Raw genomic sequence first — 13,512 nt, forward strand, 5'->3', positions numbered from 1 at the left:
TGTAGGCCTCCTTGCTCGCACACGCTTTTTCAGTTCTGTCCACAAAGTTTCTATAGGATTGAGGTCAGGGCTTTGTGATGGCCACTCCAATACCTTGACTTTGTTGTCCTTAAGCCATTTTGCCACAACTTTGGAAGTATGCTTGGGGTCATTGTCCATTTGGAAGACCCATTTGCGACCAAGCTTTAACTTCCTGACTGATGTCTTGAGATGTTGCTTCAATATATCCACTTAATTTTCCTTCCTCATGATGCCATCTATTTTGTGAAGTGCACCAGTCCCTCCTGCAGCAAAGCACCCTCACAGCATGATGCTGCCACCCCCGTGCTTCACGGTTGGGATGGTGATCTTCGGCTTGCACCTCCCCCCTTTTTCCTCCAAACATAACAATGGTCATTATGGCCAAACAGTTCTATTTTTGTTTCATCAGACCAGAGGACATTTCTCCAAAAAGTACGATCTTTGTCCCCATGGTGCTTTTTTATGGTGGTTTTGGAGCAGTGGTTTCTTCCTTGCTGAGCGGCCTTTCAGGTTATGTCGATATAGGACTCGTTTTGCTGTGGATATAGATACTTTTGTACCTGTTTCCTCCAGCATCTTCATAAGGTCCTTTGCTGTTGTTCTGGGATTGATTTGCACTTTTCGTACCAAAGTACATTCATCTCTAGGAGACAGAATGCGTCTCCTTCCTGAGCGGTATGACGGCTGCGTGGTCCCATGGTGTTTATACTTGTACTATTGTTTGTACAGATGAACGTGGTACCTTCAGGTGTTTGGAAATTGCTCCCAAGGATGAACCAGACTTGTGGAGGTCTACAATTATTTTTCAGAGGTCTTGGCTGATCTCTTTTGATTTACCCATGATGTCAAGCAAAGAGGCACTGAGTTTGAAGGTAGGCCTTGACACACAGGTACACCTCCAATTGACTCAAATGATGTCAATTAGCCTATCAGAAGCTTCTAAAGCCATGACATCATTTTCTGGAATTTTCCAAGCTGTTTAAAGGCACAGTCAACTTAGTGTATGTAAACTTCTGACCCACTGGAATTGTGATACAATGAATTATAAGTGAAATAATCTGTCTGTAAACAATTGTTGGAAAAATTACTTGTGTCATGCACAAAGTAGATGTCCTAACCGACTTGCCAAAACTATAGTTTGTTAACAAGAAATTTGTGGAGTGGTTGAAAAGCGAGTTTTAATGACTCCAACCTAAGTGTATGTAAACTTCCGACTTCAACTGTATCTACAATACAAAATGCTTAATACCACCATACAACAATATCACAATGTGTGCGTATGCATGTGTCTGTACCTTTTTGTGTGTGTCTCTTCACAGTCCCTGTTGTTTCATAAGGTGTATTTTTACCTGTTTTTTTTAATCTGATTCTACTTGCATCAGTTACCTGATGTGGAATAGAGTTCCATGTAGTCATGGCTCTATGTAGTCCCTCTTTGTGACACCTGACCAGACTACTGAACAGTAGTCTAGGTGCGACAAAACTGGGGCCTGTAGGACCTGCCTTGTTGAGTGTTGTTAAGAAGGCATTTCAGCGCTTTTATTATGGACGGACTTCTCCCCATCTTAGCTACTGTTCAATATGTTTTGACCATGATAGTTTACAATCCAGGGTTACTCCAAGCAGTTTAGTCACCTCAACTTGCTCAATTTCCACATTTTTCATTATGAGATGTAGTTAAGGTTTAGGGTTTAGTGAATGATTTGTCCCAAATAAAATGCTTTTAGTTTTGGAAATATTTAGGACTAACTTATTCCTTGCTACCCATTCTGAAACTAACTGCAGCTCTTTGTTAAGTGTTGCAGTTATTTCAGTTGCTGGTGTAGCTGACATGTATAGTGTTGAGTCATCCGCATACATAGATACACTGGCTTTACTCAAAGCCAGTGGCATGTCGTTAGTAAAGATGGAAAAAAGTCAAGGGCCTAAACAGCTACCCTGGGGAATTCCTGATTCTACCTGGATTATGTTTGAGAGGCTTCCATTAAAGAACACCCTCTGTGTTCTGTTAGACAAGTAACTCTTTATCCACATCATAGCAGGGGGTGTAAAGCCATAACACATACGTTTTTCCAGCAGCAGACTATGATCGATAATGTCAAAAGCTGCACTGAAGTCTAACAAGACAGCCTCCACAATCATTTTATAATCCATTTCTCTCAGCCAATCAGTCATTTGTGTAAGTGCTGTGCTTGTTGAGTGTCCTTCCCTATAAGTGTTCTAAAAGTCTGTTGTCAGTTTGTTTACTGTGAAATAGCATTGTATCTGGTCAAAAACCATTTTTTCCAGAAGTTTACTAAGAGTTGGTCGGCTATTTGAGCCAGTAAAGGGGGCTTTACTATTTTGGGGTAGCGGAATGACTTTATCTTCCCTCCAGGCCTGAGGGCACACACTTTCTAGTAGGCTTAAATTGAAAGATGTGGCAATATCGTCCGCTAATATCCTCAGTAGTTTTCCATCCAGATTGTCAGACCCCGGTGGCTTGTCATTGTTGATAGACAACAATAAACTGACTTTACGGAATACAAAAGTACAATTCTTGTCTTTCATAATTTGGTCAGATATCATTGGATGTGTAGCGTCAGCATTTGTTGCTGGCATGTCATACCTAAGTTTGCTTATCTTGCCAATGAAGAAGTCATTAAAGTAGTTGGCAATATCAGTGGGTTTGATGATGAATGAGCCATCTGATTCAATGAATGATGGAGCCAAGTTTGCCTTTTTTCATTTAAGGTGCTCCAAAGCTTTTTACTATCATTCTTTATATCATTTATTTTTGTTTCATAGTATAGTTTCATTTGATTTAGTTTAGTCACATTTCTTAATTTGCAGTACGTTTGCCAATCAGTATGGCTGCCAAACTTATTTGCCATACCTTTTGCCTCATCCCTCTTAACCATACAATTTTTCAATTCCTCATCAATCCAAGGGGATTTAACAGTTTTTACAGTCATTTTCTTAATGGGTGCATGCTTATTAGTAACTGAAATAAGCAATTTCATAAATGTGTCAAGTGCAGCATCTGGTTGCTCTCATTACACACCACAGACAAGCAAATATTCTTTACATCATCAACATATGAATCACTACAAAACGTATTGTATGACCTCTTATACACTATATTAGGCCCAGCCTTTTGAACTTTGTTTTCCTAGATATGGCTACTATATTGTGAGCTCTGTGTGTGTGGGTGTTGTCTCTGTGATGCCCGATTTTGCACACCGGCTCTGCTTATATGAGTGCTTTTGAATAGGTCCACTTAATCTTGGAATCAAAAGTGTTACCATTCATGGAGAAATTGAATTGAACTAATCTAAGAGCATCCATCTTGAACACGCTGGATACTGGAGTTTTTATTTCTGGGGGGAAGAAAAATAAATATTTTGACAGGTAGCCACATAGTAAAGAGATTCAACTGGAGATGGAGATTAGAATATAGTAAATTTGAGTAAAACCTTATGAGTTCAATCACAAAATGCTTATATTTTCAGACCTTTTTACATAGCCTATTGGTTTATTGAATTGATTAAACAATTATTGAACTGCATGTATGAAGAGATACAGCTGCTATGTACATTTCTCAAAATATTCAAACAATATTGATGTGTTCGACTTCCATCTGAAATAATTTGTGTCTGAAATCTAAATGGGATGTAATGATGGAACGGGTAACACTGAAGCAGCATCGATATCAATGAACTGAATTACCCTTTAATGGCGTAGCTCTGACAGGTGTCTGTGTGTGTGTGTACTCTCGCTACCTCACTCTCAGGAGGATGCAGAGATGGACGTTATGTTGGGTGTGTTGAGAACCGTAGAGAGATGATTAGTGTGACATCGCTGCCAACATGAAAATGGGAACCCATCTATGCACTGTCAAAATAACTGATTGCTCGATTGCCAATATGAGGTGTGCCCATTACTTTTCCTTTGATCCTGGGAAGAAGAACACAACACTTCCTCCCTCATCATCTTCATATTAGAACAGATGGAGATTCTGAACGACACACTTATATTCACCCCTAAAGTACCAGTCGAAGTTTTGGACACACCTACTCATTCAAGGGTTTTTCTTTATTTTAACTATTTTCTACACATTGTAGAATAATAGTGAAGACATCAAAACTATGAAATAACACATATGGAATCATGTAGTAACCAAACAAGTGTTAAACAAATCAAAATATATTGCTTATATCGAGAATGTACTGCTTTTCCTTCACTCTGAGGTCCGACTCATTCCAAACCATCTCAATTGGGTTGAGGTCCGGTGATTGTGGATGCCAGATCATCTGATGCATCACTCTCCTTCTTGGTCAAGTAGCCCTTACTCAGCCTAGAGATGTATTGGGTCATTGTCCTGTTGAAAAACAAATGATAGTCCTACTTAGCGCAAACCAGATGGGATGGCGTATCGCTGCAGAATGCTGTGGTAGCCATGCTGGTTAAGTGTGCCTTGAATTCTAAATAAATCACTGACAGTGTCACCAGCGAAGCACCCCCACAACATCACACCTCCTCCTCAATGCTTCACGGTGGGAACTACACATGCGGAGATCATCCGTTCACCTACTCTGCGCCTCACAAAGACACGGCGGTTGGAACCAAAAATCTCAAATTTGGACTCCAGACCAAAGGACAGATTTCCACCGGTCTAATGTCCATTGCTCGTGTTTCTTGGCCCAAGCAAGTCTCTTCTTCTTATTGGTGTCCTTTTAGTAGTAGTTTCTTTGCAGCAATTCGACCATGAAGGCCTGATTCACGCAGTGTCCTCTGAACAGTTGATGTTGAGATGTGTCTGTTACTTGAACTCTGTGAAGCATTTATTTGGGCTGCAATTTCTGAGGCTGGTAACTCTAATGAACTTATCCTCTGCAGCAGAGGTAACTCTGGGTCTTCCTTTCCTGTGGCGGTCCTCATGAGAGCCAGTTTCATCATAGCGCTTGATGGTTTTTGCGACAGCACTTGAAGAAACTTTCAAAGTTCTTGAAATGTTCCGTATTGACTGACCTTTATGTCTTAAAGTAATGATGGACTGTCGTTTCTCTTTGCTTATTGGAGCTGTTCTTGCCATAATATGGACTTGGTATTTTACCAAATAGGGCTATCTTCTGTATACCACAGCTACCTTGTCACAACACAACTGATTGGCTCAAACGCATTAAGACGGAAAGGAATTCCACAAATTAACTTTTAACAAGGCACACCTGTTCATTTAAATGCATTCCAGGTGACTACCTCATGAAGCTGGTTGAGAGAATGCCAAGAGTGTGCAAAGCTGTCAAAGGCAAAGGGTGGCTATTTGAAGAATCCCAAATATAAAATATATTTTGATTTGTTTAACACTTTTTTGTTTACTACATGATTTCATATGTGTTATTTCATAGTTTTAATGTCTTCACTATTCATCTACAATGTAGAAAATAGTAAAAATAAAGAAAAACCCTTGAATGGGTAGGTGTGTCCAAACTTTTGACTGGTACTGTATATGTTAACACCTAATGTCTTCTAAGCACTACTGCGTCCTTCCTTCTCAGCAGCACCATATACCCAGTGAGACCTTTCTTTCACTATAAAATCTTAATACAGTTAATACAGTTCTTGATTTAGTCAACACTATACCCTACCCCCTATAACCTCTTTAACTGCCAAGCTCGTCATTTGTGACAAGGATCATCTTCACTTGGAGGATTATGAAGCTACCCTGTAGTCATCACTTTTGGTCAGCTTAGCTCACATTAGCCAGCACCCCATGGCTTAGTGCTTCCAGCTTTGTATCTCGGTTCAAAAGGAACATCGGAGATTTGCGGCGACGGTTGAGCCGTAAGTCGGTAAAACCAGCGTGGTGATCGTTCACAGCTCCAAGTTCCCTTGGTTCAAAGCACCAATCACTATTAAGCGCCCAACTGTTGCCAGCAGTATTTTCAGTAATATATTTTCTTTAAAAAATAAACCTTGAGCTATATTGGAGCACCTGGGGACTTAGCCTGTTGCCCTTGCCTACATACTGCGGGGGGAATAATTGAGAAAGAAGGAAGGAAGGACATTTTTTGTAGTTAAATGTGAGGCAGAGATTGTGGTTTGGAGGTCAGGATGAAGCTCCAGCTGTGTACTAATTGCCGTATTGAAATAATCTGTGCTTGATTGATGTAATCTTGACTTGATTGATGTAATCCTGACTTGATTGATGTAATTCTGACTTGGACTTCCTCTCATATTGAGGCCAAAGACCTGGTCATAAATAAACCTGCTGGATACAGCAGTACCCTATATAACCCCCCTATTTTCTACACTGACGAACATCGTTTTCAAGCCACTCTAACCTATCTTTTCACTGTGATGCGAAGCAAATGGGCAAAATCAGAGAGCACATATGGAGGACATGTATGCACTGAGAGAAAAAACAACATACAATTGAATAAAGATTGCCGTCTGGAATGGCTTCTCAATGTTTGCCGTTGGTGGGTCGTCAGACTCGACTGATTCGCCAGTGTGGTCCAGAGTGACGAGCATACAGAGCATGTAGAACATTGAGCATTTGATTTGTGAGTCTCTCCCATAGCTCAGAGAGCCTGGAGGCTGGTTGACTGAATTAGGAGCCAGTGTGTTATCTCTCCAATGGAAGGCAGAGAGGCTGATTGCTGCCCTCATTGGTAGCACGGAGCACGTTTGGCCAGTGTAATAGCAGCCATAGAAACCGCATCAACGAAAGTAATTGTTTTGGCAACCCTGGAAAATTAAGAATACAACATTAACATGCTTTGCGTGTGGCTTCTCTCTCTTTAGTCTGAGGCCTTGACAATATGATAAAATGTTCCGGCTTAGAACGCTGAAGCAAAAGGTTTTAGAGTAGATTGAAAGCTCTCTGGAGGTTTGAGGGGAAACAAGTAAACAGAAAGTTGACACGTTGTTTGCTTGTCAGGGCACTGTTCTCTGGTCTTCTCTGTCCTAGGTGTGACACAGCCTTCACACCTTTTAAGAGGATCCACCAACTTGTTGTTAGACAATGTAATGGATTCAGCAACCCTTACTCTGATAGAGCTATTGCATGATAGAACAGATACAAATCTGTAACGTTTCTAACTGTTATCTACTAGTTAAAGTCACTGAATGTTCGCAGCAAACGTAAAAGCTAATGGAATTTGTTAGCTGTTATTAGCTACCGATCGCTACCGATCAGCATTGTTGAATGCACCTCTGACGATGCGACTGACAGACGTTCTACATGTGTTCCAGGTTGCTATGGAGTGGACGGGGAGAGTGATTCCATCATGAGTTCCGCCTCGGAGAACTCCACGGAACCGTGGTTCTGTGATGCCTGCAAGAACGGAGTCATGCCCAGCTGTGAGCTCTGCCCCAATCAGGACGGGATCTTCAAAGAGACTGACGCTGGGAGGTGGGCCATGATTCTACACACTGATTTTATGATTTTTCACATTATTTAATTTGTTCATTTGGGAGAATTACATTGGATCAATCACACACACTCTAGGAATTGTTATCAACACACTAGGAATTGCCTTCAACTACTTTAACAAAAGTAGTTGGCCATTAATGTCAATTTACTGTAGGCAACCTAAAGCCTCTGTCCATTTAAATCGTGCATACATTCAGCTTTGGAGAAAGTGTAGCAGGTGGAGATAGGGAACGAGAAGAGAGGGAAGACCGGGAGAGAGAAAGAGAGGGGAAGAAAAAGATAGGAGAGAAGGGTAGGGAATGAGAGAGGGGAAAGAAGGCAAGTGAGGGAAGGAGAGAAAGATTGGGAAAGAAGGCAAGTGAGGGAAGGAGAGAAAGATGGGGAAAGAAGGCAAGTGAGGGAAGGAGAGAAAGATGGGGGAAGAAAAAGAGAGGAGAGGACAGTGAGGGATAGAAAGAGAGAAAGTGTGTCATGTGAAGCGTGGAGACTCCAGCCACGCTATCGCTGATAGTGCTCCTCAGCCAGCCTGCACCCGAATTTACTACTTCACTAGAGCATGAAAAACACAGCAAATTAAACTGTGGAGCGCTCGCTTGCTTGCTGGAGATGGATATCTTTATATTGGACTTCGGATTCTCTTCCCCAAAGTCCGCATTTGAAATTGTGTCACACCAAACGGATGCTCAGTCAGAGAGTGTGGCTTGGGCTGCTGAAGTCAACTACTGAAGATTTAAAAGCTTTTTAAGCGTTTAAGTGATTAATTTCTGTTAATTATCTGAGTGAAGTTTTCAAATTTTGCAATGTTTACTTTTTCCGCTTTTGCAGTACCTAATTTGATAGAGCTTTGTCAGCACACATTTACTTGTATAACTTAAAGATGCGTTATAATGGTTTTGTATAATTTCAGCCAGTAGTTTTGAAAGTAGTGCTCACAAGCCAAAACAGGTCCACGAAAATGTTGCACAATTGTGTACAACGTCATCCATTTCATATTATATGTTACATCCTGCTAAAAATTAAAATTAAAATTGCAATTCGTATATATTACGAATTCCAATTCGTACAATATGTTACAAATGTGAAAGTGCTTAATATTCTGTTGAATCTCTTTAATTGTGACAATTAGAAAGCTTGGGTTTAATTCACATGTCAACTACTCAATCTCTATCTAGTATACAGGCCTCCTGTAGCTCAGTTGGTAGAGCATGGCGCTTGCAACGCCAGGGTTGTGGGTTCGATTCCCACGGGGGGGCAGTATGCAAAATGCATGCACTCACTAACTGTAAGTTGCTCTGGATAAGAGCATCTGCTAAATCTATACTCTGCTTTTATTGGTTAAGTAGGCACATGCTTCATAGCCCCTTTGCTAATGTATCTTTGTTTCTTTTCATGTGTATTCTCTAGATGGGTCCATGTGGTTTGTGCGCTCTACGTCCCTGGAGTAGCATTTGGGGACATTGATAAACTACGACCAGTGACTCTCACAGAGATGAATTACTCCAAGTATGGGGCCAAGGCAAGTACAAATGAAATGTTTTTATATGTTTCAAAGAATAAAGATGATGATGTAAATCGTGTGAAACAAAATCAATCCATATTACTTCAAACATGCTTTATCACAGTAGAAGACTGAGGAATGTCTTTTAGATTTTTGGACTCCCTGTTTTTGTGAACACAGTCAATAGATTTCCATTTTCTGTTGATGAATTAGTCTGGTTTATGAGAAGCAGCACATTAAGACAGTCATAAAGTGACTCTTGTGTGGTTGGTTACTGTCTAAAACTTTACATCCAACTAAACACAGTGATCCATCAGTGGAGTCACTCTGACATTCATTCTAGCTGAAACCCTTTTGAAGGTCACTAAGCCAATAGAATACACTTTTATTGAGGAGAATGACTTTTAGAAGCACTTGAAAAGGCTTCCTGCTGTGATTTAGGGCCTTTTCAAACTAAAAGAAATTGCTGCTGGAAGACGGGTATTATATTTGAGAGGAGAATAATTAAAGCATTTGCAAGTTTCTCCATGTGGTCACCTTGTTCGTTTGGCAGAACTGAGCGTTTCTGAACCTTTATGTACTCCTTTGTCCCTGAGTGCGGTTTCTGAGCTCTCCATTTTTCTTTACCTTAGGTCAGAAACCCCACTTATGAACAATGTTTTTGCTTCCTCTTTGTCCAGGAGTGCAGTTTCTGCGAGGACGCCCGGTTCGCCCGGACAGGCGTGTGTATCAGCTGTGATGCTGGCATGTGCCGATCCTATTTCCATGTGACCTGTGCTCAGAGGGACGGGCTTCTCTCCGAGGCAGCTGCGGAGGAGGTAAGAGAAGAAGACAGGACATGAATCATGTGACCCTGTGTTTTTTGTTTTCTTTCTGTGAAATTCCTCACATATGGTGTCAGAAGTGGGATTTTATTAAATCTGTCTGTTTTTAAAGCCTTTTGAAGTTATTGAGTGTCAGATAGCTCTTTCACAGTCCCTGTAATGCATTTGAACAACATAGCGGGGTGGGTGTGTTCTTAGTGCAGGATATCCATCAGATCCCAGTTTCCTGACCTCCCAACAATAGCCTTAATTAAAATGATCAATTGACTTCATTACCTGGGATCAGTTTGTCAATAAGACAGTAACATATTAATTTACTGTAAGATCCTCTGGTCCCAAACAAGTAGTCCTTTAAAACAGTCTCTAAAACCGGCCCTGGCTCCTACACCAACCTCCTGCTTATATCGAGAATATACTAACAACTCTAAGGCTGTATAATATTGACACTTTAAGGCTTTGGTAATAGTTAGTATTCAGGATCCGTCTGCAATGCAGCTCATATATGCGCCTCGCGTCACTTATTTCTGCGGCATAAAGGTGGCCGGCGCACCGATAAACCCAGCCCAGAAAGTGCCTACTCACCGCTATCCACTTAATCCAGTGAGCTGTGGCAAAGGGCCCCTATCAACAGGTGAAGCCTCTGATAAAATCCGCCGAAACACGTTAAGCCTAAACGATTCTAGGGGAGCCAGGGGCCTGCCTGGGAAATGGCTGTTGGGTTTTGTAGTGGGTTTTTCTCCATATGACTGAGGAGGAAGACGGAAAGAGGGAGATACATGTCTTAGGACCTTGTAGGTGAGATGTATGGTTGTTGTGGATATGGAATATAATTAAGAAATCGAGGCTTTCATTGTAATTCACCGTTTTCTATTTATTATATTAAAAAAATGTATTATTGTGTGTTAAAAAATTTTTTAGGGGGTAGATCAGCTTTAATATTGCAGATAGATTGTAACTTCCATCAATGTAATTGTCTGCATCACTTCCAATCCCCCATATATATTTTTTCACTAATATATATACACTACCAGTCAAGAGTTTAGACACACCTACTCATTCAAGGGTTTTTCTTATTTTTACTATTTTTTACATTGTAGAATAATAGTTAAGACATCAAAACTATGAAATAACACATATGGAACCATGTTGTAAACAAAAAAGTGTTAAACAAATCAAAATATATTTTATATTTGAGATTCTTCAAATAGCCACCATTTGCCTTGATGACAGCTTTGCACACTTTTGGCATTCTCTCAACCAGCTTCACCTGGAATGCTTTTCCAACAGTCTTGAAGGAGTTCCCACATATGCTGAGCACTTGTTGGCTGCTTTTCCTTCACTCTGCGGTGTGTGTCCCCCACCTTGCCACAACACAACTGATTGGCTCAAACGCATTAAAAAGGAAAGGAATTCAACAAATTAACTTTTAAGAAGGCACACCTGTTAATTGAAATGCATTCAAGGTGACTACCTCATGAAGCTGGTTGAGAGAATGCCAAGAGTGTGCAAAGCTGTCATCAAGGCAAAGGGTGGCTATTTGAAGAATCTCAAATATATAATATATTTTGATTTGTTTAACACTTTCTTGGTTAGTACATGATTCCATATGCATTATTTCATAGTTTTGATGTCTTCACTATTATTCTACAATGTAGAAAATAGTAAAAATAAAGAAAAATCAGTGAATGAGTAGGTGTTCTAAAACTTTTGACCGGTAGTGTACATATATATACACATCCTTTAAAAAAATATAATTTCCTTTAGTATTTTCCAACCCCACCACCCCTCCCCTAATTGGAGTAAACTAGTGAACAACAACGCTTAGGCCTCTACTTCCAGCTTATACATACTATATACATTTTATGGACACAGTCAATTTTACAATAGTTCTATTTTGTTTGTTTTTACTCCTGAACTTCCTCTACCCTCAACCTCTCCGATCATTTTCATGATGTCCATCCGGTTTGCTTCTATATGCCATATCTTTCAAACTGTGCTCTTTCACAAAAGTTCTTAACCTATAACCTATATACTTTTTACATTTTAGTCATTTAGCAGACGCTCTTATCCAGAGCAACTTACAGTTAGTGAGTGCATACATTTTTCATACTGGCCCCCGTGGGAATCGAACGCACAACCCTGGCGTTGCAAGCGCCATGCTCTACCAACTGAGCTACAGGAGGCCTATTGTGGACACAGTATGTTTTACATTAGTTATCTTGTTGTTATTAGTCACAACCTTCAGCCCCATTCAACCCCTCCCATCTATCGCTTAACACCATCCATATTGGATTTCTATTTGCCATATATTTTTGAACTGTACTGTGATGTTTCACAATAGTTCTGAACCCTTCTATTCTCATTGTTTCTACAGATTGTAAATTGAAAATAAACATTTTTGCTAAAAGTATTATTATATTATTGATCGATTGACTATGACTTTTCAGATCACCCAGTAGTGCTATCTGCAGGGTTAGCTCCAGGTAAATATTGCAGTCCTTCAGCCATTCCTGGACCTGTGACCAAAAACAAGCTACAAATGGACAGTACCAAAACAAATGATCTAATGATTCTGTCTCTTCGCAGCAGAATCTGCGGAGCTGCGACGATTGTATCCCCCATATAAATAACATTATATTGGTAGCAAGAATTTTGTATAATAATTGAAATTGAAAAATTCTAAGTTTTGAATCCAGCGTTGTTTTGCATATCAGTTCATAAACTGTGGTCCTCTGTAGCTCAGCTGGTAGAGCACGGCGCTTGTAACGCCAGGGTAGTGGGTTCGATCCCCGGGACCACCCATACACAAAAGAAAAATTATGCACACATGACTGTAAGTCGCTTTGGATAAAAGCGTCTGCTAAATGGCATATTATTTATATTATTATAAACCATTTGCCATGGAATCGGTACGTCAAATCTCTTCCCAGCTATTTTGCAATCTATATGGGAAGGCTGTCAATCCTTTGGTCCTTAAATGAAACTGGTATACTTTTTTATTTATCACAATTTTCTATAACCAATTATGGTCTTTAATGCAGGGCCATACTTTTTCCACTTTCCACTTTCCTCTTCTATTTTTGCAGTAATGCTGCAGTTATTTGGTTGTCATTTTGGGTAGAGCAGACATTTTCATATGTTTTTGTTAGCTGCATGTGCAACATAACTCCACCAGTCCTACCTATGATATAATTTACGAAGATTATATATATTTTTTTTATTAATAAAAAAACATTGTTTTTTTTATTATCAATTAGTATATTTGAGTTCAACCACATTATTTGGGAGATGATTTCCTTTTAAAATAACTGAAAGTGAGAGGTTGTAATCTGAATAAAGGGAAAAAGGCCATTCTTGAACATGGGATGAGACAATCTTACTAATTTGCTAGAGAACAAGTTCAGATTTAAGTATAATTTATGTATGACTGAAGCTTTTAGGGATAGGTCTAATGCTTTAATATTTAATAATTTCTGTCTTCCGAATTCATATTCATTGTATAAATAGGCCCGTTTAATTTTGTCTGGCTTGCCGTTCCAAATAAAATGGAATATTTTTTTCTCATATAATTTAAAAAACGTTTCGCTAGGCGTAGGCAAGACCATAAGCAAATAGGTAAACTGGGATAATACTAAAGAGTTAATCAGGGTGATTTTTCCACAAATAGACAGGTATTTACCTTTCCATGGTAGCAAGATCTTATCTATTTTTGCTACCTTTCTATTAAAATGTATTGGAGTGAGATCATTTTC

The 13,512-nt window shown here is 39.7% G+C and overlaps 1 protein-coding gene across 1 annotated transcript in view; it reads left to right on the forward strand.

Annotated features, from left to right (window-relative positions):
- The window catches only part of LOC311116635 (PHD finger protein 14-like), a gene marked incomplete at its 3' end in the record, with an annotated part of 87,119 nt that overhangs the window by 11,751 nt on the left and 61,856 nt on the right, over positions 1–13,512 (forward strand). The window contains exons 6-8 of the mRNA XM_084157436.1: positions 7,258–7,417; positions 8,843–8,954; positions 9,617–9,754. Coding sequence (XP_084013562.1) covers positions 7,258–7,417; positions 8,843–8,954; positions 9,617–9,754 — 410 coding nt within the window. The remainder of the gene's footprint in view (positions 1–7,257; positions 7,418–8,842; positions 8,955–9,616; positions 9,755–13,512) is intronic.

This window comes from Coregonus lavaretus (genome assembly GCF_964263955.1).
Source record: "Coregonus lavaretus genome assembly, chromosome: 3".
Lineage (NCBI taxonomy): Eukaryota > Metazoa > Chordata > Actinopteri > Salmoniformes > Salmonidae > Coregonus > Coregonus lavaretus.